General features: G+C 39.3%; 1 protein-coding gene across 1 annotated transcript in view; it reads right to left on the bottom strand.

Moving 5' to 3' along the window:
* Nucleotides 1-25,500, bottom strand: part of TBC1D31 (TBC1 domain family member 31) — a 1,335,355-nt gene that overhangs the window by 596,965 nt on the left and 712,890 nt on the right. Inside the window, exon 15 of the mRNA XM_044066576.1 lies at nucleotides 5,229-5,381. Coding sequence (XP_043922511.1) covers nucleotides 5,229-5,381 — 153 coding nt within the window. The remainder of the gene's footprint in view (nucleotides 1-5,228; nucleotides 5,382-25,500) is intronic.

Raw genomic sequence — 25,500 nt, 5'->3', positions numbered from 1 at the left:
GTAAAAAAACAAACTTTGGATATAGTTACATCAGGTCTGACAGAAAAGTTTTTTTCTAAATGACAGATAACATATTTCTCAATGAGGATCTAACAGAAAATCTAGGGCAAAGTCTGAAAGCACTGTAGCAGAGGTAGGATGATTGAGGCTACTTTGAAAGCTTTCTTGAGCACTTTGGCAGTGGGCTGTCATTTGTCATATTACTACTGATAACGAGTGAAAGACTGAAATATTTAGCAGACTTTCTGACAGTTAATTTGATAATCTGACTCCATACATTTGCTACATCTGAATGATTTCATGACATTTTCTTTTGAGAAATGCAGACTTGGTTGCTTTCACATTTTTAACCGTTAACAAATGTTACCATGTTTTGGTCCTGTGAGGACTTAAACTTACATAAGAGAATCTCACTAAATTTCATTAAGAAATTCTGATACTAATAGCTTTCTAGGCTAGTATAGTCCAGTTTTCAGGTTAGTGCTGAATTCAGGGCTGTGTTACAGATCTCTGTGTTTGCCCATACCTTACTTGGATAGAAGGAAGTTTCTCTGTTCACCTGTCAGAGAGGGTAGCTTTGAGCAGCCTACCTGTCCCTAGAGGAGTGGTTTCAGGTCAGAAAGTAGTAGTTTATTGGCCACTTTGAGATAATTTCTCTCTCTTTCATTTCCTTGATATAAAAACCACATTTGCCTGGTTTTGCGGGCCAGGCAGAGCCAGTTAGCTAGGGTATACTTATTCCTGGCTCCACAAAGTCTCCTCTTCAATTTTTCCCTTGGAACTAGACAAACTTTCAACTTAAGCACTCAAGCCATTCATTTCTCAGCCCAGCATTTGCTCAAAACTCATAGCAAGCACTTATAAACCCTAGCACTACAAAAGGACAAGGCTCTCTATTCGACCTTACCGGCCATTCAGTAAAACAGTTTACTGTACCTATCCAGGCATGTCCAAAGGGCAGTTTCAGGTGTACTCTCCAGTCCAACTGGTGAATGTGGGCATTTTGAGGCAATGTAACAACTGCCTCATGTACACAGACAACCCTCTCCTCCTACCACCAAACACTAATACATGCAAGAGATGCAATTATACAGCCCAAATGGAGGCTAAGCTCTCTCAAGCCAAGACTGGATCAGACAGTCAAGAGGAGAAGAGAAATACTGGCATCACACCACCAGTCTCACATAGACCCATTAAACCAGCACCGGTAAAAAACACATGTAAATACACAAAAACATACTCTGAGGCTCTAAATAAAAATCTGCAAATGCAACAGAGCTCTCCAAAGAAGACATCCAAGCAACCTCCACCCCCCCAACACAAACCACGAAACACATACTTCACAAAACCAGTGTGCCACGCAATCACAGCCCTCAAGGCAAAATAACATACCCAACATACTAGTAATAGGTGATTCTATAGTCAGGCACACTGATGTCCCACTCACTAGGCTGAATAAGGAGAAGGTTACTGTTAGCTGCCTATCGGGTGCCAGGATCCACCACATAACACAAGCACTCAGGTCACTGCAGAACAAGCACAAATACGACTCTGTCATTGTCCATGTTGGTGTGAATGACCTGAGCCGTACCTCCCTGGACTACATGAAAAGAGACATGGAAGAGCTTGCTAATCACGTAGCCCAGGCTGGTATGACCCTGACCCTGAGTAGCATCCTGCCCTCACCAAGAATGATACCAAGGTATAAAGAAACAATTATCAATTTTAACAACTGGCTAAGTTTCTGGTGTCATTCAAAGGGGATCCAGTGTCTGTCTGCCTGTGATGACATGCTCAACAAGCCACGCTGCTTCTCTAGAGATGGCTTGCACCTGTCACCCTTAGGCTTTCGAATACTGGCCAAGGCTCTTGCCACCCCCATATTGCCTTTTTTAGGCAAGGCTCAAAAGACAAACCCACCGCCGTAAATAGCACAAGTAACAAATATCTGAGGGTAATACTAAATGCCAGAAGTCTAAACCTCAAAATGCACGCACTTGAGGCACTCCTCAGTATGGAGAAAATCGATATATGTGCAGTAACAGAAACCTGGTTTAAGGCTACAGAGAGCAACCCAGCACTACCAGGCTACAACTCATACCACATTTCGGCCACAGAACCCGGACCGAAATACAAAAGGTGGGGGGAGTATGCATATTCATCAAGGATACCCACACCTCGAGGTTAGTGGCACAGCATGATGCTTCAGAGATTATCCACGTGCAACTAACAACAAGCAAAACTGCAATTCAAATTGTAGCTTGCTACAGATCACCCACCATGTTCCAGGACCCCCATTCCACATTTCTGGAAACACTGGGTAACATAAAGGTCCTGCCAAACACCCCAATATTGGATGATTTCAACTACCCAAACATTAACTGGGAGAACTACTCAAGTACTAACTCCCTTGCCCAACATTTCCTAGAATATATAAACTCAAACGCCCTGGAACAACTGGTCAACACTCCCACCAGAGGTGACAACATATTGGACCTGGTCATCACCAACATGGGCGACCGGTGTTCCACACCTGAGGTCAGCCCCTCGCTGGTTAAATCTCACCATAAACAAATCACTTTGGATATCCACATTCCACCCTCACCCCCAGACAAGGAAATCACCATGAAAAACTTTTCAAAAGCAAACTTCAAGTTACTTAAGACGGAGGTGGAAAGTTTCACAGCCCCCATGCTAAAGGATAACACTGTCCAAGCTGCAAAATGCTTTACTAATGCAATCTACTGGCACCTACAAGAACGCATGGATCATGCTATCCCAAGCAAAACCAAGACTCACCCCTCCAAGAAAAGGAAAACAGTCTGGTGGACCCCTGCCATAAACAAGCTATACAACAGAAGGAAGAAACTAGTACAGAAAAGAGTAAAATCCCAAGAAGGGAAGACATCCCTGATCAGTATCGGCAAGAAACTACGATCCCTCATAAAATCACTGAAGGCAAGCTTTGAAAGAAAACTTGCCAAGGACTCCAAAGATAACCACAAGGCATTCTTTAGCTATGTCAAGTGGCAATGCTCAGATCTGCTCGGAGTTGGTGCAGAATGGCACAAGATACACTGAACCAACCAATATTGCCATCAACCTGGCAGACAGGTTCAGTGCAAACTTCACCCCTCTCTCACCCCCAAAAGGGCCCATAACCATACCAGAAGAATGTAGAGCCCCTGAAATCACAGACACTCAGGTTAAAATAGCCCTCTCCAAAGCTAAAAACACAGCATCAATGGGACTGGACGGTGTCCAAGGCTGCGTCCTACACAAGCTCAAATACGAATTAACCCCTCACCTAAACACACTGTTCAAACTCAGCCTCTCCACAGGCTACATACCCATAGAGTGGTGCACAGCAACAACTATTCCGCTCCACAAAGGTGGAGCAACAACAGACCCTGGGAACTATCGCCCTATAAGCCTGACTAGCTTGGTCTGCAAGGCTATGGAGCACATCATCTTGGAACTCATTAACAGAGACATTGGGAACCTCCAAACACTGGATCCTACCCAGTTCGGCTTTGTTAAGGGCAGATCATGCCTTCTAAACCTGGTGGACTTCTTTGAGACAGTTACTAAGGCTATAGACGAGGGAAAGGTGGTACACACAGCCTACCTAGACCTTGCAAAGGCCTTCAACACCATTCCCCATTCTGGTATTATAGACAAGCTCACCAGCCTAAACATAAACCCCTATGTCACAAGATGGGTTTCCAATTGGCTCATGGACAGAACCCACATGGTGAGAGTTGCAGGGTTGCAGGAGCTAGGTCTGACTCTAAACCGGTTATAAGTGGCGTTCCCCAGGGCTCAGTCCTAGGACCCCTCCTGTTCAGCATATACTTCTCAGAGCTAGAGACAAGCACAGGAGGACTATGGCTGACCAAGTTCGCAGACGACTGCAAACTAGGGGCTATAACTGACTCACTGGCTGACACAGACATCCTCCAAAAGGGTCTCACTGAGACAGATACCTGGAGTCAAAATCATGGCCTCAAGCTAAATGCCAAAAAGTGCATAGTTATTCTCTTTGGAAATGACAAAGTACCTACAAACTGCCACATTGGTGGTAGTCCCCTAAATACAGAAAACGTAATAAGGGATCTGGGGACCCAACTAGGTAGTAATCTCTCCTTTGATAATCACATCGCCAAAGTGGTTAGAAAATCCTTCTATATGGCCCGCCTAATCACAAAAGGGTTTGCATTCAGATCAAAAGAGGTCATTGTGCTTCTCTACTCATCATTCATCAGACCCATCATAGAGTACAATGCCCCAAGACACCTGCAACAGCTGGAAAGACCACAGAAGTACCTCACCAAGAGGATCACTGGCCTCAAACAAATGCCCTATGCAGCTCGACTGAAGAAACTCCAGCTGTACTCAGTTGCATACCACTTGCACAGCGGTGATCTCTGCCTGGCATATAAGGCCATGTCCAACCCAGAATTGATGGACATGCTCCACCTAAAGAAAACCTTATCCCCTTGAGCCACACGCTCTAGGGATCTAAACCTCACCACAACAACAAATAGGACATGCTGGAGGGATAGATTCCTGTCCCAGAGACTTCCCATGCTTTGAACAAGATTCCAATATACATTAGGCAGAGCTCCTTGCTAGCACTCTTCAAGAGAAACCTTGACGAGTGGATGGGAAACAGAAAGTTTACCCCGGGGATCACTTCAGTGGTTCTGCTGGACAGAGGCACAGGGAACTAATCTAAGGGGGCGGCAAAAGCCAACACATTCTGGCTAGGCTTATAACTGCCTTCGGGCAGATAGCCTAGTACCTACCTATGAGCCTAATATGGCTTCTAACTCTTGCAGTACACAAGGGGAAAGGATATGTTCTGCAAAGGATGAAGGCTATTTACAGAATGGTGAACTTTAAATTCTGCATCAGCATAAGACTACATGGACTCCTACAGGAGTATGCAAGATCTGTCTGAAAGGTGAATATGTGATCTGCTGTGAACTACTTAAAAATAACTGGGTTTCTGATTTGACTCAGTGACTGAAGCAATCAAATGGATTTGCACGCAGAAATCATAAGAATCAAAATTAACACTAACAGATTGTTGCATGTTTGCACTTCGTTTACCTTAACCTTCTGTGTTATGATGGCAGAAATCTTCACCCTTTTCTTACCCCCAAATATGATCCTTCTCCAGCCTCTCAGGCTGGTATAAACTACACACTAACAGCAATATTTACCTCACTCTTTGATCAACAAGCTTCTGTTCCTCTTCCAGAAGAATATTCCTCCTTTGCTGTTCTGCTTCTTGAAGCAATTCCTGCTGTCTGTAAAATGCCTCATCCTCAGCTCTGCGCCTTACTGTTTCTGCATGGAGTTCATGAGCCATCTGTCTGCAAAATGCAAAATGAAATACTGATCAGTAAAGCATGCATAAACCCCTGAAAGCACAAAAATACCAATTATATTCGTACTGTTTCAACTTATCTATTAGATATTTTTCCTTGAAGGGTTCTAAGTTGGCTCATACTTCTCCACCAATTAGATTTGTGCATTTTTTCAACAAAGTCCCTTATTTGAGGATGCCCATGCCTGACCAACATTTGCTAGGATGTAATGCACTGGCACATAACAGCTCTCAATCCTGGAACCTACCATTTCACCCACTAGTCAACAGCAAGCATCTACTTACAAATTGCAGAACAGAAATGTAGATCTGTCACCACTTTATTCAGCAGCTGATGGAGACACACCTATAGTAGGAGGAAGACAAGATGGTATTCCTGGGCTTGTCAAGGAGGCACCTTCAGTAGACAAACTGATATGTTCTTATTTTTTTTTTTTTTAAATGAGGTCTCTTCTTGATGCATGCTATACTACTACTAAGATAGAAGGAGCTGGAGGATCACCTAAGGCCGAAGCTCAAATGGCTTCCCAAAAACTGGCCCTGTTCCCAAAGCCACATTGATGATTATAATACCTGTTAAAGGACTGCATTGACAAGCAAATGGCAGCAACATAAATGTCTGCAACAAGAGCATTAAGGCAAGCAGTGGAGTAAATCATTCCTATACTGGAATAGATTCTGATTCCAAACACTTTCCAATGGATGGTAGGCAAATTGATGGCAAATGATAAAACTGGCCGGCCAATTCTAAAATATCTACTACACAACCATAAGCTCTTACTTCCCTGAAGCAAAAGTGATGAAAAGATGTCCTCCTAAACTACAGCATGGAGTTCACTTAGCACCTGAGCTGCCATGGGACACCCAGGATGTGAAGGAGTCCTCACACCCCCGATTCCCACTATCTCTAAGAAAACAGGAAGAGTAATGGACTGGTTCAGGAAAAACTGAGAAACTACTACCAGAAGTAAACAAGTACTTTTCTGGATATCCACGTGAAAGTAAATACAAGTCCCTTAACATAAAGGCTTGAAGCTCTAAGAGGAAAAGTGCAGAGATAATGGCCACAAAATACAGCATTTCCCAAGAGATGAATTTCACCAGTCAAGCTCTCAGACTTGAATGACAGACTGAAAAGTTGCTATACAATACAGGGCCTACAGAGAGGAGGGAGTTTGAAACACATTTCTGCTTCCACAAGGTTATGACGTGCAAAAACAACTCGTGCATGTACTCACACTATGAAACAATTAAGAACCAAACTACATCTACCTGAGGTACATCAGAATCACCTGCAAACTGACTGGGGAGGCAGAGGGTGCTACTCTGACCACAGAATTTTTTTTTACTCTTTGGTGCAAGCCTGCAGAATAGAAGGCTTCCTAGCAATCTCAATCAACTCCAAGATTCCCATAGGCCGATCTACTGGAATAAGGGGCTGTCATAAGGAGCCAAGCCCTGAGGTGGAACCAGCTTTCTACTTCCAACCATGGGTGGCCATCCTTGCCTAGAACAGGTACAGTCTTCTCTAGTGCTGGCACTCTTAGGGCCTGAAACAATGTCCTTTTTCACCACTAAGGAGTGCAAGAGTGATAAGTCAAGCAAGTAAAGACACCATTTGCATTTTGCCAATACTCACTTTCAGGCTGTACCTCCAACTTCCAGGAGGGTAATACATGTCATATGTAAGACTGTCACTCTGTTTAAGGTGTAAAGGCAATATGTTCAAGATATGGAGTAACAAACCTGTACCTCCAAGATGTTTTATGTATGTGTTGGTGGAGGTTTAGATCCGTAAAACTTCTTGTGGAGCTGTTTATCTTATATAGGGTACAAAAGATAAAGAAGGGTAGGGTTTTGATAGCACTGAATGGAACAGATACGTCTCTTCAAAGAAATCTATACGAGGCACAGTACAGGACAAAGTTCCAAGCCTATCTTGGTAGCCGAGGGAATTTACACCAATAAACCTTTTTTTAATTAGGAACCTTAGGAGCCTTTCTAGCTACACAACTTATCTGACTAGGTATATGCCAAAAGGGACATTGTACTCTAACTGGTCTAATTATGGAGTACAGAGGGTTGATGATTTCTTTTGATCAGGATGAGAGATGCCTTTAGAAATTAATTGGCCTAGATACAAGGATTTCCAGACTACTTGCTAGATAAAAAATCAAAGAAAATGACGTTATCAATCGAAGTGTCAAGGTCTCAGACTACTATGTTAATTTGGAGTAGGGTTACTGGCTATGATGTACGTTACAGACAAAGGGTGTTTACCAAATGTGACAATACTGCACGTTTTTGCATTCAGTTTAAGGCCCTTTTTTGCAAACCATTGGTTCATAAGGATTAGTTCTTGCTGTAGTGATTTTACATCTGGAGAAGAGTGAATGCTAACACCCAACTTATAAGTCACTGACAAATCAGGTTAGCCAAAGGCCTTAGTTTAAGGCAAGGAGGTCAGGAAAAGTATACATCAAAAAGGAGTGCGGCAATGAGCCCTAGTATACTCAACTCTCTACTTTCTTTAGTGGCACCTGTCACCTTAATTGTGTGCCTTCTATCTTTCTGCCAATATGCAATCCATCTAACCACATAGAGCCTACCCTTGGAGTGTTTTAGCTGATTTATAATACAAACCAGTGCCGGGTATAATGACCTTGGACAGATCCTGATATATTGTATGGACTGAATTTACTCCCCAATTACTCCCTATGTAATATTTTCAAAGAAATTTACTACATTAAGTAGACATGACATCCATTGATAAATCCAAACTGTTGTGGGTTCTGAATATCATAATTCATTATGTCATAGATGTATGTTCCATGGCCTTGCAAATGTGGCTAGTTAAGTGGACAGACTATAAATTCCTGGGCTCAGTAGTACAGTTCCCTTTATGAAGGGGCTTTACAAAAGTTGTTTCCTATACGTCAGGGATATACCCCATAGCTAGGTTTAAATTAAGAAGTGTAGGAGGGGATTCAGTGAGGGCATGTCTGGTGTTACTAATTAGGCATCTGGGTAAACTGCCTGGACCCAAGAAACAGCTGTTTTTAGTTTCTCACAGCATAACCAGGACTTGTTTTCATGATGATTTCAGGAGTGTAAGGGACTCAGGAATTTGCAGAATTTCAATGACTGCTTCTGGGATAACGTTAACATTAATTCTGCCTGCAAATTCATTAAGTACTACCTTTAGGGTCAGCATGGGTAACACCACTTAGCTCAGAACATTGTTAGGTGGTATTTCTCATGTTCAAATGTAATTACAGAAGAATCTGTTATTGTCATTCACTTACATTCACTTACAATACTAGTTTTAGCTCATGGTTAGTTTTTGACCTTCTTGATGCTCATTTCTAGTTCATTGTTGACCTTTTGATAGAGTCTTTAATGGGGGCAGCTACTGATTTCCTGTAGGACTTGATGAGATTTTTTTCTGTTATGTTGTTTATTTTTAAATTTTCTATTACATTTTGTTTTTGTGAAGACTGTCAGATCACACGCTTATTTTGTGGGGACTGGTACACAGCTACATAGGGATTAATGAAACGGCAGTTAACCTTGGACAGCTCATTATAGAATTTCGGCTCACAGAGAGACTTTGCCACTGAAACCTTCTCCAACGTTTCAAAGGAAAATGCTTGAGAGACAGAGAAAAAGGACAGGAGTTGATCAGAATAATGAACAGTATTCTTGGAAACAAACCACTAACTGGAGTTGAAGATGAAGATCAACAGGAAGAAAAACAGCAACTCAGAAATTAATGAATAAATGTGAGATTACAAAGCATCAGTCAAATTTGTGAAATATAAAAACTGACTAGGTACCAACTGAACCAAATTACAAAAAGAACTTTGAGCAAATCAATCCAACACCAAGACAAGATAAACTGGTTTAATTAAGCACTTTTCGTCGCCTTGATTAAGGCAACTTCTTCAGATTACAAGTTACAGTCACGAGACCATTTAAATAACAAAAAAAAAACAAATCACATTTTTAAGTTTAACAAATAAAATACTGTTAAAACCAAAATGTCTAAAATTCCAAATACCTATTCAAAAACAATAATCAAAACTTTACACTGCATATTTAATATTCACTAAAGTCATCCACCTACACATATTTTAAAGTGGAAACTGATCTATATTCATTGTTGTAAAAATACATACATTAATATTAGCTTGTAGGAGTGGTCAACATTAACCTATATCACTGTCTCTAAGGATAATAATACGTTCCACAATAAAATCCTCCCACTTCATTGGACACATGACCCAAACTTCTCAATTTTAAAAGACAAGTAATATTACAGTGGTCATTTAACCCTGGTTCACTAAAGGCATTCAACCTTATTTGCCATGATAATTCACTTTCCTCAAGCAACCAATTTAGAGGGCCACCTCGGATGTTATATTGGATTTGGTCGCTTGCTTTGAAAGTAAAATTGTGACCAGGGTATTCTGTGTTGTGTCTAGCTAAGGCGTCGTCACATTTTTTAGTGTTTATTGCATAAGTATGTTCATATATTCTATCTCTGAGCCTACGCTCAGTTTTCCCAGTATAAAAAGCTTTACATAGGGAACATAAAGCGACATAAATCACCATTTTTGAGTTACAATTCAAATTGTATCTCATATAAAATTTCCTACCATTAATGTTAAATGTACAACCCGTATTGATAAATTTACACATATTACAACATCCACAATTCGTCATACCTACCAGTCTGTGTGTATTTCTATGGTTTGGAGCTTCCAAGATGTTTTTCAAGTTAATACCTTTCCTAAAAATAATTTTAGGTCTCGCATTCAATTTCTCTACTAGCAACTTATCCTGTTTAATCAGTTCCCAGTTCTTAAATAAAACAGTTTTTATAAAAGTACTGTCCAAACTAAATGTCATGATAAAACTATATTCAAAGTCATTAACTTTATTTAAATTGACTATCTGTTTATTACCTTGGTTATTGATGTTACTACCAAGACTTGCAGGACTCAGTTCAAGTGCGTCTAAAGTTACTTCTCCCCCTAGAATCGGTGTTAGTACACTGCTAACCCTTTTCTTGTGTACTTCATTAATTACTGACTCAATTAGAGACAGTGGATAACCTCTTTGTTGAAACATACTTCCTAAAAGGTTACATTCATCAAAGAAGTCAAGTTCACGTGACACCATTCTAGCAGCTCTAATCATTTGACCTTTAATAATAGATCTCTTTTGTGGTAAAGGGTGGGAGCTAGAAAAATGCAAAAATGCATTGCAATATGTATCCTTACAATATATCCTTGAATAATACATTTTCTTTGCCTTGTTTTAGGCAGGTGGACGTCAAGGTAGTCAATACTAGTTTCCTGAAAGTTATATGTAAATTTAAAGAAACATGTTGTAGAATTGAGGTACTCGATCAGTTGTAATGCTGAATCTGAGTTGCCTCTAAAAATAATAAAAATGTCATCAAGGAAACATGTGTAGTACAAAATCGTAGACATACAGTTAACGTTGTTAAATACATAATTTTTCTCCCAATATACCATCACAAAATTGGCAAAACATGCCCCGCAGGGCGACCTCATTGCTGCACCCTGCTTTTGTAAGTAAAGGTCGTTCTAAAATGAGAAGTAACTGTTTGTTAAAATGATGTCTAATAAGGTTTCAACTAAATATATTTCTTGGCTAGATGCCTTTTTACTATGAAGGAATAAACTCGTCCATTCTACACCTTCTAAGTGAGGGATTGACGTATACAAGTTTTTTACGTCTATAGTCAAAAAGTTATTATGGGTGTCAAAAGGCAACTCATTAATCTTCTGTAAGAATGTCCAAGAATCTTTACAGACTTGGGTCTCTGTTGATAAATTTTTTTTAGAATACTATTCACTATTTTTGTGAAATATAGCTGAATAATCAAAACTAGAAATATTAGACTTTTTTGACTCTGTTAAACTTGTTTGCGACTAGAAAGCTTATGCCCTACTTCATGTCATTAATGTCTGGAAGAACATTAAAAAGAGGGGAAGAGGAAGGAAAGAAGTACCTGTAAGTAAAACAATTTTTGTTCTTAACAGTATTTTTATAAGACGTTACATATACTTCATGTTATATAGTTCATAGGCAAGTACTAGACTAGTTTCCTTTGTAGGCCATTTTAAACCTAGCCAATTCCCCTTTCAAATGTGAGAATCAAACCTTGTACCTTGTGTCAGTGAGGTAAACATCTTAACCATTAAGCCAATGCCCAAGCATATAGTAAAGCATTTTCAGTTATTTTTGTGTGCTACAGGAATACTACAGTAAACAGGTACCATTTTCTTCTTTCTTTGTTTAGTTTTAAGAAATGCAGGCATTGCAATGTAAAAAGAGAATGAACGTAATGAAAAGTGTTCCTTTAGCAAATAAATTCTCGTAGTGAAACATGAGAAGCTTGTAGCTGAAAGCAACTGTGTATCTGGTTCTCATGTGACAAGCAGATAAGGGGGGCAATAAAAAGAGAATACTTTTTTCTTTGAATGACTAAAAGGTTATGCAGTGCCTATCACTGTGTTACTGCATTCCCGATTTTTTTCTAGTTTGTATTATGAAGGTGGGAATAGTCTTGTTTTTTTATACCACAATGTTTGGTTATTGCCTCATAGTTTGGTGTGCTCCCCTTAATTTATATCTTTCTATCTACCCATTTGTTCTTTCAGTCTTTAGTCACCTGTTCCAGAAAGCTTGTAATACCAATATTTTAAGTCTTTTTAGGCCTCTTCACGTTTGGTGGGGGAGGACAGTGAAAAGGGGAGAATTTTGTAGAATATCCTGTTTCACATCCAGCATTTGGTGTTTTGACCTAAAACTCTGTGATTTGGGCTTTTGTCGCAGAGTTATTTTTGTCTACTGACCACTGTCAATCTTCACTCTTTATGCCTGTCATACAATGGTAACTGAAATGTCAGTGAAAGTCATTATGCAATACGGGTGTGTATTACTTTAAAGTCAAAATGGTGGAAAAAACTGTTGGGTGTGTATTATTTTGTAACACACTTCACTTGTGCCTGTTGTCTGCATTACAGCTCTCTTTGCCTACTGGTCACTGTTACTCTGCAGTTTTTCTGACTGCAGTACAATAGTAACAGATATCAACAGAAGGGTTCCTATTATATAATCGAAGATGCAATCCTTCAAATGTGTCTTGATCGAACTTGAAAGCACAAAACGGCATATAATTTCTTTCCCTGGGAAAGAAATTGCTTGGCCGTCTCCATTACTTTGCCATTTTTGTCACTGTACTGCAATCTCGGAGTTGGTATATTTAAGTAGGGGGGTGTGGGGAGCAAAGCCCCCCACTTTATGTAATGTTTTGAAGGTATTTTTATTTTTTGTGGAACAGCGATTTTTTTCCCTGGAGAAAAAAAAAATCGCTGTTCCGAGTGTCTGGGATTGTAAGCTTTCGTTTTCGTGGGGTCGATAAATCAGCATTCACTTTTTTAAGCATTTGCTGATTTAATATAGACCCCAACAGAACAGAAATGTTGTTATGCATTTCAGTTGTGCCTAATGTACAGCTTGCCCTTATTAACAGTTTTTAGTATTGGTTGCCCATTCTTTTGTACCTGCAGTCATACTACTATGACTTTTTGGAAGCTAATCCCTTTTTCTGGTTTATGAACTCCTTGCCCTACACTACTTCTGCCTACTGGTCCTTGCTTCTGTTCAGCTTTTCTGCCTACGTTGCAAGATGGAATCAACTGGTCACTTTTTTGTTGGGTATGCATTGCACATTGGATTGTACAGCTCTTAGATGATTAAGTATGGCAGCTTCAGTTTTTACACTTAACCTGAATGCATTGTAGCAGTGATTAGGCCTTAGCACTGAAGTCATCATGTGGGTCATTCAGTTATAAGTCAGTCAGATGACATCAAATAATTTACATTTTTTTAATTCCTCTTTTACATGAAGATGTAGTGTTACAGAAGATGGCAATGCTGCCTGATTATAGACCATATATTTGGGGCTACTTCCTTTCTCGTGCAGCAGTCTCATCGAAGTCTCTGGAAGAAAATTTGTAAGATAGCAGAAAAAACTCTATGTATATGCACATCTTTCTTTTCTAGTAATCTTTTAGAATGCTGTTTGTTTGTGTCTTTCGGCTTTTCCCGGTTAGGGGTCGCCACAGCGGAACTCCGGTCCGCTAATGATTGGCAGTTGATTTTTACATACCGGCTTGCCAGGCCTGATGCACAACCTTCAACGAAGGTATGCCCATTCGTGCATGTCTCCACGCATAAGACGCTCTAGCTGAGAATCGAACCGGACAGCGTCTTACTGTGAGGCAACAACGTAATTTCAAACTGCACCTTAGCCTGGCTTGTATAATATTAAGCTGTGTGTTCACTCTAAACCAACAAGGACAAGGGTGAAGAAAAAAGCAGCAAGATTTGCTGAGGCAAGGGAAACTAGGACAGACAGGACTTGTTGAGGTAACAGGAGTGGCAGGATTCATTGTGAAACAAAGATAGTTAAGAGCAACAAGATTCATGGTAAGGCAAGGACAGCTAGAAGCACTAAATATGGCATCAATCTGAAAAGCGGAGGAGCTAACTGCACTCTTAAGATAAATAACACTGGTGTCTGTCATCTGCCCACTTTTTGGCTTCACCTGTTTCTCTTTGGGTTTGAGTCTACTTGTAGTCTCTGTAATCCCCATGGCTTTCTCCTGTAGTGTTTTCTATATTTGTCCCATGGCTGTCTTGTGTGCCTCTGCAGTCTGACTGTTCTGCATGTCTGTAGCTGTCTTTTGTCTTGTGTGGTGGGGTCAGTTTTTCTAATGCATCTTGCATATTTTAATCTTGCTGTAGTGCTGCCTTTGTCTTGTATGGGTCTCTGTTCAGTCTTGCTGATGTTTTATCTTGGTCTTGTGTGGGTCTCTGTTCAGTCTTGCTGATGTTTTGCCTTGGTCTTGTGTGGCTGTCTCTGTCCTGTGTGTGGGAATCTGTGTGGGTGTCTCTCTGTCCAGTCTTGCTGTAGTGCTATCTTTGTTGTGTGTGTGAGTCTCTGTCCAGTCTTGCTGTAGTGCTGTCTTAGTCTTGTGTGAGTGTGTCTGGTTCAGTCTTGCTGTAGTGCTGTCTTGGTCTTGTGTGAGTGTCTGTCTGGTCTTGCTGTAGTGCTGTCTTTGTTGTCATGTGTGGGTGTCTCTGTCCTGAGTGTGGGAGTCTGTGTGGGTGTGTTTGTGTACCTTGATGTGGTGCAGAAGCTTGTCTTAATTTAACAACATTGCTACTAAATGCCAGTCAGTGTGTGCATATACCATGTGAGTGGCTACCTTGCTGTGATACTGAGGATTATCATAATGTAACATTGGTACTAAATGCCAGTCTGTGTGTTTACCTTGATGCAATACTAGTGGACCTACAAGTCTTTGTAATAATCCGAGTGTACTAATAATTTATATAGTGATCATTAAAAGGTGCTGGATGAACTTGACAGGGAAGGGGGCATAACAGTAATGTGGTCACACTTTACATCCTCGTGAGTAGGACACCCAACCTTAAACTTGCTGGTAGCAACCAAAATACTACCACTGGCCTTGCACAGTGTAAGTAGAAGCACAGGTTGTACCATGCATCTTAGCATGGATAAATGTAATTATAGGTTAATTAAAGCCTGTGAACGTAGCTGTCAGTCTAAGACAACTGTTCCTATTAGGAGGGTTAAACGGCATTATTTACAGATGTATGTAGTTTTGTGTGTTTGCATTACTTTAATAGGTTATGAGAGTGCTTTTTTTTTTTAAATTTTGTTTGAGACTTTTCATTAAAACAAAAAGTCGAGTAAGATGTGACATAGGCTCACAGGGATATGACAAGAAACAACTGTATAAAAGATCAATCTGACAAAAATTAGTGCATGCATGTAACAAAACTTGAAAATAGACATTTAAATAAAGGTTGCTGCACATAACAGTTGGAAAGAATGACTTCTTATCATAATGGCAACACTTTCCACATCATCTTTGAACAAGAATGGTCTCACAAATATACACAAAAAAAATTAGTAATGAACTATATTAAGAAATGCAGACTGTAAATAGCAATGCTGTAGGAGGACACATTCGGAAAGAAATGAACATGTGAATTTGATAAAGAAAGGATTTTAGGATGGTTATTCAGCAGAATATCTGGGATAAAGAAAAAGGGGAGTATTTATAGTAATTGCTAGAGGAGCTCCAATAGTGATAGTGGAGAAAAAAAGATAATAATGGTAGATTTGTATTAGCAAAGGGCTACTGGCAAAGGAGGAGGAGTACGCTGGCATGTATTTATAATCTACCTAAAACTGCTGCATGACTACAGGTAACCTGCAAACACTGGACCCATCACAGTTCTGCTTTGTTAAACAAAGGTCTTGCCTATTAAATCTGGTGGATTTTTTGACAGGACCACCAAGGCATTGGATGAAGGTAAGAAGCTTATCTTGACTCGACCAAGGCTTTTGATATAATACTCAGCTCAGGCATTACAGACAAGTTCAATAATTTAAGTATAAACCCTTTTTTCACCCACTGGCTAGTCAACTGGCTCACTGATGGGACTCACCCAGGAGGTCAAAACAGGTGAGGCCATCTACACCAAGAAGCCAGTCACTAGCAGAGTCCCCAGGTCTTGGTATTGGGCCCGCTCCTTTTTGTCATCTTTTTCTCTGAAATAGAAGCAAACGCTGAAGGTTTATGACTGACTACATTTCCAGATAATTGCAAGCTGGGGGTCATCATCAACTCCCCTGCAGACACTAGCAATCTCCAATAAAGTCTATCTCTGACTAATAAATGGTGCCAAAGCCATAATTTTATACTCAGTGCTAAGAAATGCATAACTGTACCCTTTGGGGAATCAACCATCCCAGCTAATTACCATGATGATAATACACCCATAAGAGTTGTCCCAGTGGTCAGGGATCTGGATGCACACGTACACAGTAGCCTTATGTTTGACCACCATGTAGCCACAGTGGTGAGGAAATACTTTTAGGTTGCGCAACCTATAAGTAAGGGCATGGCATCTAGGTCCAAAGAGTTCATTATTCCACTGTACTCCACCCTTATCAAACCAATCACAGAGTACAATGCTCCTTTGGTATGTACCTGACCAGGCATATGCAGTAACTAGAGCGACCTCAAAGGTTCCTTATAAAAATAATATATGGCGTAAAAAACCTGTCTTATGCAGAGCGCCTTAAAGCCCTTTTCCTCTACTCAGTCTCCTATATATTGCTGACAGGTGATCTATGCCTGGCTTACAAGGCATCTTCAGAGTCCACACTTATGATCTCCTACATATTCGTAAGTCATAGAGAACCAGAAATACAAGGTCTATGGACCTGAATTTTGTCAGTGACAAACCGAATATGCTGGAGAGACAGATATATCCCAGAGACTGCCGCTCCTATGGGACAAGCTTCCCATCCATGTGAAGCTGAGTTTGTCTATTACCCAGTTTAAGCAAAACCTAGACAAGTGGATGGGGAATAGGAAATTTACACCGGACCTGGCACCCATGTCCCTTATGGACAGAGGTAGATTACAAATGCCTGTCCCTCAATGCCCTACTTGCATTTAAGACATCATTATTCTTTTGGGAAAATATGGCTAGGCTTAAAAAGGTCCCTTGGCCTCTTAGCCTAGTAACAGTTTATGAATCTATGAATCTCTGGAGCTTAAGAAGATTCTGGGGAAAATAATCAGCTTTCAGTGGGGAATATTACTTATAGGTGGGGACTGGAATTTAATTTGTAACACTAAACTGTATCTTGGGGCCTAGAAGGGAAAATAAAACAAACAAAAGAAGGTAGAATTTTGAACAAATTTATGAAATTAATTGGTATGGAAAATGTGAATTCAGTAGTAGGAGCTCACAGAGAATTTGCATATTCCCTGAGGTACAAAAAATGGGTTATGCGTGACAGAAATTATATTTCACAGGAATGTGCATTTAATTGAAAGTTTTAATATGCATCCAATGACTATTTCAAATTATGTGCCAGTAATAACTAAACTAAAAATGCAGGATAATGATATAAAAATAAGACAATGGCGCTCCCCCACCTATCTGTTAAACAGAGAAGAATTGAAAGACAGAGTATTGGAAATTATTCATTAGTTATTACGGAAGATATAAATTTCTTCAGAAAATATAGCTAGGGAGTGGGATAAAAAGAAAGTGGAGTTTAAAGGTATAACAGAAATAAAAGAAAAAGTGATACAGTTAAGAAGTAACAAATTATTTAGAGCGACTAACAAAGGTTAAAGTACTGCAGAATAAGGGGAATTTCAAAGAATAAGAATAGGTGCAGCTGCAGAGTGCTAAAGAGAAAATAAAGGACTGCTTGGATAATATGCCTGAGTTTAGAAAGTCTACTGTTAAGCAGCTGTTTTTTGATAGTAACTCCAAAGCACAAAATCTTTTAGCACAACAGCTCAAGCAACAGAAAATAGAAACGGCTGTTGCCAAGCTTAGGGAGCCCGTAACAAGGAAAATAACCAGAGATACTGTAGAGGTATTAGAAATATTTCAGACTTTTTTTGAAAACACAGATAAAGCAGAGAAATGAGTAAATCAAGAAAGAAGTACAAATGGAAATACTTATGGAATAATTAAATATGCCAAGGTTACAGGTAGATGATATTCAATTATTAACAGTTAGAACAGGAGGAGATGAAATAAAAATAGTAATGTTTAACCAATCTACAGGAAAAGCTCCAGGGACAGATGGTATTCCTGTGGAGGTTTGGAAGCTAGGAGAACAAAATTGATAAAGATCTGGAAAGTTTTAAATGTGAAACACCCTTCCAATGTCAATTACCACTTCACAGTTTATGAACACAGGTTTATTTAGCACTTTTGTCAGTTTATAACATAGACTTCATCAGAATACTTCATCTCAAAAATCCACTCATTTAAATACTCTAATTCATTACACCATGTAATAAAATTCAACCAATAAAACCCAGCTGATCCTGACATCAATGAACGTTTAAAAACCTACATACAAAATACTACCATCAACCCCTCTATATCATTAGAAACACAACAAATCACATAGTATAAAAAAAAACACTTGATAAGCATGTACTAAGAATTTGAGATGAAGTATTCTGATGAAGTCTATGTTATAAACTGACGAAAGTGTTAAATAAACCTGTGTTCATAAACTCTGAAGTGGTCACTGACGTTGGAAGGGTGTTTCACATTTGAAACTGGTGCCGTTTGTTCTATGTTTGTGTTTGTTTCTGAGTTTGATCTGTAAAGTTTTGTTTAACAGTATTTTAAGAGGAGGAGAAGTACCAACGTTCTGGAAGAAAGCAGCGGTAGCTGCTTTACCTAAAGAGGGCAAAGATCCATCAGATCCAGGTCAATTTCTATACTAAACTATGATTATAAAGTGTTTATGTCTATAGTGGCTAAAATAATGTCAACAGTAATGCCATAACTGATAGATATGGATCAATGTGGTTTTGTGGAGGGGAGGCAAACATTTGACAACATTAACAGAGCACTGATGATCCAGAGGAAAGCAGGATGTAAGAAAATACCATTGTTGTTGGTGGGTCTTGATGCAGAGAAAGCATTTGACAGAGTAAGCTATGACTTTATGAGCAGGGCAATGGAAGCATTTGCATTTCCTGAAAAATTATACAGTTGATTAGGAGGATATATGAGGGATCAGATGTGAAAATTAAAGTGGATGGGGTCCTCTCTGATCATTTCTGCTTGAGCAGAGGAACAAGGCAGGGATATCCTCTTTCCCCTTTATTACTTGCATTATATTTAGAACCACTGGCAAAGAAAATAAGGGATTCGGAATTTCAAGGACATAATTGGTATGGTGGTCAAGAAAAGCTGGCTTTATTTTCAGATGATATTATTTTATACCTGGCAAAAAAAAGACACATTACAGAGTTGTGGAACATTCTGAGACAGTTTCGGATATTTTCAGGATACAAAATTAATGAAGCTAAAACAAAGGTGAAAGCGATAAATTATGTACCTTCACACAAATTGGTTCAGGAATATCCATATTTATGGGGACATGATAAAAAGAAGTACTTATGAGTATGGATTAAAAATGATTCTAGTGTGGCAACTAAGGATATGTAAGATGAGACTAAACAAAAGATAATACAAAAACTACAGAAATGGAAGCTTGTTATATGGATATGGATAGTAAGATACAAGCAGTTAAAATGTTTTTAGTCCCTTTAGTCTTATAGATGGGTCAGGAATATTTTTATTAACCAGAGACGTTGTAGGTAGCTATTAATAAAGAGGAGAAGGGCTTTATCTGGGAGGGGAAAATGGCAAAGAGTCAAGTGGGATAACCTGATTCTTCCAGTATAACAGGACAGATTGGGATTACCAAATTTGAAAGGGATATTACAGAGCTACACAGTTAAGACTCCTATACATAGCACAAGCAGAAAACTATAATTCAAAGTGGGAAGGGATGACAATGAAATAGGGGAAAACTCAAGAAACAAGGAGAAACTGGTATTTTGGATGCAGGCCTTTAGAGAGAACAACAATAATCATAAAGAATATTATATCCATAAAGCAGCAGAAAGTATTCTAAGAACTAAGCCAACATGGAATTGGAGAAAGGAGATTCTGCCAATAGGGATGACTGCAATTATGGATATAAACAACTGGCAAGAGGGGGCTGGAATTTATTGGAGAAGAAAAGGAACCAAGGCATTGGCAGCAAATACCTAGAGATGAAAAGATGACAGAATGGGAAAACACCAATAATTTATTTGGAGTGCAGGTTACAGACTGACGTCCCTATCAGGGATTGATATCAGAATATAGGCAAAGAGAAAGAAATAGGGGGTCCTAAACGAAAAAACAGCATTGGTAGGGGTTTTATCAAAATCTAGAACAGAAGCTGCCATTAAAAAAGGAATAATTAGTACAGGACATAAAATAATGCATGATACCTATAAGAACCAATCAGAGGAGGTTAGAAAGGATTGGGAAGAGAGATTGGATAAGCATTCACAAATAAACAATGGGGGATATATGTATGTCTTCCAAACATGCAACAAAATCTAGAAGATTTGGGATTTTTGCCTGGAAATGTTTAAATAGATATTTCTATATCCCAAGTAGACTCCAGAGAATTTTTCCTCAGGCAGACAGCAAATGTTGAAGGTGTGACAGGGAAGAAAGAGGTAACTGGGAACATATTTTCTGGGAGTGCGACAAATTGGTAGACTTTAAGGATTCCCTGTAGGATGTACTGCTGGGTGGGCAGATTGGTCTGATGAAGATGATTTTTCTGAGCTATAATACAGAATCGGAATTGCCTAGACATGGTAAGGCCTTGCTGTGTCTAATAATGGTGGCTGTCAAAAAAAAGCAATTACTAGAAAATGGAAGTCAAACTCTAAACCAACCATTCTAGAAGTAGTGAATATAGTAACTGAGATAAAACAACTGAAAATGAGATCTTTAGAAAAGGGTAGGAGCAAACTACGTAGGGAAAAAAATGGGAACTGTAGTTATAATACATACAAGGGAAGAATGAGGTTTAAAAAGCGACAGGACTTAAATGAGGTATGTAATGTTTGAAAAAGATTGGGTAGATTATAACTGATATATAATGTTTGCAACTGGGAGTGTGTCAGTATGGTTTGTGATGTAAAATGCTTACAACTAGGATTGTGTCGGTGTGGGTGTGGTTTGTTTTCATTTATATAAATGTATGACTGCCTATGTAGTAAGTGATGGTTTAATAAAGATGTTTCTTGTTTAATGAAAAAAAAGGCAAGAATTGAATAATGTATGCAATGTTGCTTAGGTTATATGATATGTAACAATATATGTGAAGTATAACATTTGTTATGTTAATTACAGTTTGATTACTTTTACATTAATGTAAATTTGCCTATGTCACAAGTGATAATTCAATAAAGGTGTTTGAAAAAAAAAAAAAAAAAAAGAGAGGGAACCACAAGAATCTCAGGATGCACCCTCCCAGTGCAGCAGCCAAGACCACAGTTCCCCATCCCAAAGTTCCTCCATCAAAGCTGAGGACATGTTCGGGCTTGAAACACTGCCAACTTAACTGATAACCTGTTTAACACCTGAAGGAAATGAGGGACTGGCTAAGAGATAGACTATGTGCTGGTCATTGTGGAAATACTGTATATTGATGAATTTGTTACGAATGCTAGAACAATACTCCTCACAAAAATCTACCAATGCCACAATCTTGCCCTGGCACCAATTACTAATGTGCTCTTCTCTGGAATCTTGCAGGCAGTACTCAAGCAGCTTTTGTTTAGTAATCTGATGAATGGCGGGCACTTATTACTTGGGGTATGTGAACACAGGGCTTTACTGAGCACAACAAGTATCAATATCTGAACTATATGTATGCAGCAAAAGGCTTTGGAAATGTCAGTGCTAAATCACAGCATTCACTGGCCAGGTGCACTGACATTCATGAGGGTAGAACTTAAACAATGAATAATAAATTCTGACTGGTGGAGAAGTATAACCTACATAGGACACATCAGTGAGATTTAAGATATAATACTGTCATATCCTGGGTATTAATGGCTAGGTTTGTAAAGGCTCTTGTGCCATTAGCCTAGTAATCACCTATGAGAGTTCTCACAGTCACATCTCTGGATACACAAGGTAATACTACAGACATAATGGTGGCCATTGGAATAGAAATTATCAACTTATATTCTAGTCCCATAAAAGGGCAAAGTTGAAGACTGCTCAAATTATCAAACAAATGCACCTGTCAGACAGGATAGTAAGGTAATTCTTATGTTTAAGACACTGCAAGCTCCAGCAATTCATAGTTCAAGAGCTGATAGATGTACAAGCTGGTTTTAGATAAACCACAGATCAAACTGACATCTGCTGGATAACATGGAAAGCAAGAAAGTTCCAGAAAAACATTTACTTCTGCTTTCTTAATTGTTCTGAAGCCTTTGACTGTGCAGACTATAATAGACTGTGGCAAGTTCTTAATGAAATTGAGGCATTCCATATTTTGTTCTTTTATTTCTTAGACAACCTATTAGTTAAAGATTAAGAAAGTACAGTTGGGCAAGTTAAACTTATCATAACAGTAGATGTTCAAAAGATTACTACTGTAGTAGCCTCAGCTATATGGGTTATATCCTGCCATGGATCTACAACTGGCCAGCTTCCAAAGCTTGAAGAAACCTAAGTGCCCAAACTGTCAGGCAGTTCGAGATGAGTTGACCAAAAGACAAGTTTGGGCACAAAACCCTTTGTAGTTTTCCTGCCAGCAGAGACTGGGAGGTTGAGCCCAGAAAGGACAATGCTAGGAACAACAAAACAAATATGCCCACACCCTGGCATAATAAACACACTAATAAAACAAGGGAGATGAGGGAGGTAGTGGCTACTGCAGCAGTGATCATTTAAAAATATACTGTTAAGTTTAACTTACACAATTAATTGTACTACATTCACCATACTGATCACTGCTGCAGTAGCCTTAGCTATATGGGTAGATTACCTTAGTTAACTACATTTGGGAGGTGGAAGGAAAAAGGTTCACCAGCCCCTGGAGAATGGTCCTAGCAAAGCTTGATATGGACCTAGGGAAGGAATCAAACTTGTAGTCCTTTTTAAAAGGATGTACAGAGGACCAAGCAGCAGCTTCTGGAACACTTCTAGATCCAACCCTTTTCAAAAAGGCATACATGAAGCCAAAGCCCTGCCTGGAATAGTTTTGTTATGGTGAGTATAATAAAAGGTAATAGCTTTAGACAACCATTTGGAAATAGTCTGTTTTAACATAGGCTGTCCCTTCTTTTACCCTCACAAGAAACAAACAACTGATCTGAAGATCTGAAAGATGAAGTTCTGTCAACATAGTACTTGAGGTGTCTGTGGACATCCAAGGTATGAAGTATTTTTTCTCCATCATTTTAGGTTCAGGAAAGAAAATGGGGAGATGGATAGTTTGGCTTAACATAAACTCAGATACCACTTTAGGTATAAAAGAAGGATTAGTTCTCAAAGAACCACTATCCCTATGGAAATGTAAGATAGGGTTGACTCACCATAAGAGCTTGTAACTCAACTACCCTTCTTGTAGAGGTCAGAGCAATTAGTAAAACTTTTTCCATGTTAAGAACCTCAAGTCAGCCAGATTTGCATGTTCAAATGGAGCAACTGCTAGCTTCTCTAACCCAAAATTACAATCTCAAGGAGGGGTCATTTGTTTTCTTGAAGACTCTTATGCAAAAACCCTTTCAAGAACATTTTGACATGAGACTGCATTAAAAGAGGTTTATCCATGGACAGACATGCTGAAATGGCTAATAAATGAATCCTGATGAGGAATACGAAAGGCCATAAGATATTAGCTCTCACATATATTATAGAACTAGAGAACAACATCCATGAATGGGTGCTGGTTATGTTGTTGGCACCAACTAGAAAAACATTTTCATTTGCTAATGTATGATTTTCTAGTAGCAGACTATCTTACTTCCATTAGTACTTGCTGCATATCTTCAGTAAACAAATACCTAAAAGGAATTAAGACCCTATCATCCAGGCAGTCAACTGAAGTTGACTGATATCAGGGTGTATGAGACATCCCTGTTCTTGTATAAGTAGATCCAGTCTGTGAGGAAGCTTGTAGCAATTGCTCCTGGCCATTTCCAAAAGAAGGGAGAACTCTGGTTGCTGTGGCCAGAAAGAAGTCACCACAATGATCCTGGGGGAATACTCAATCTTCATAATTACCCTGCATATTAATGGAAAGGGTAGAAAAGCATACAAGAACATTCCTGTCCAAGGAAATGTTTTCCAGGCCTTCTTCCATAAAGTCCTTGGCCAGAAACCTGCTAGTTGATAGGTCAGAGATTAGGCAAAGATAGGAAGTCACCACAGATGGATCAAATCTTGAAAGACCCCCGACCTAGTTTCCATTCATGAGGGTCTGCCGTGGTCCTGCTCTTCTCTTCTGTCACACAGTTTTGCTCTGAAGGAATGTAGGATGCCTGTAAAGAAAGATTTTTCTGTGAAGCTACATCTCAATGTGTAGTCTGCAAAGTGGATATGGCCTAGTTCTGACTTTCTTGTTGATGAACCACATGACTGTGGCATTGTCTGTAACCACTTGAAGATGTCCTGGGGACCATAGAATGTTCAGAGAGTTGAGTGCCTTGATAAGGACAAACATCTCTTTGATATTTATGTGCTTGCATCTGCCCTTGGTGTCCCATACTCCCTGCACTTTTATCCATCCTGAAACTGTTCTCCAAGCAGTCAAAGGATCTGTGGTGACTGACTACTTTGCAGCAGGGAGGGAGCAGGGAAGACCTGGATATAAGGATATATGTTGTCACCACCAAAAAATTTCTCTTCTGACAAACCCTAGCACTAGAATGTGAAAAGATAAAAAGTATTGATGCTAGGACCAAAGAGATTTAAGATACCACTGTATCTTTCTCATGTGGAGTCTTGAGAGGAGTATTAGGAGAATTATAGATGCTACAATATCCAAAATTCCGAAGTATTCCCTTGCAGTGACTATAGTCTGAGTGGAAAAATCTTAGAAATATATCTAGATAAGAGCTACCTTTTCCTGTGGAAGAAAAGCTGCTTGAGATGAACAGTCTAGCTGACATCCCAGGAAAACAATCCTGTGTGAAGACGTCAAGAAAGACTATTGAATCTTCTCTATGAATTCCAACTTGTGTAAGACATTTCTCACCTACTCTGAAAATTAACTCTGTAAAGATAAGCAAGTAATCTAAATATGGAAAAGTGCGGATACCTCATAGTCTGCAATGAGCTACAACTAGAGCTAGACATGCAGTGAACATTCTTGGTGCAATGGATAGTCCAAAGGTAAGGCACAGAACTGATAATGTGTTTCAAAAAACCTTGAGAAAACCTAAAGTCCAGGCGAATAGGGATGTGATGACAAGTGTCTTCTAAATCTAGTTTTACCAGAAAACCTGAATGAGGAAGAGGAGGTAACAGGTTGTTAAAGTGACATCATTTTAAATTTGAGCACTATCATAAAGAGATTTAGGAAAGAAAAATCCAGAACT

Source organism: Protopterus annectens, chromosome 3.part1, assembly GCF_019279795.1.
Source record: "Protopterus annectens isolate FY-2018-M chromosome 3.part1, PAN1.0, whole genome shotgun sequence".
NCBI lineage: Eukaryota > Metazoa > Chordata > Ceratodontiformes > Protopteridae > Protopterus > Protopterus annectens.
This window is presented reverse-complemented; position numbering and strand designations above follow the sequence as displayed.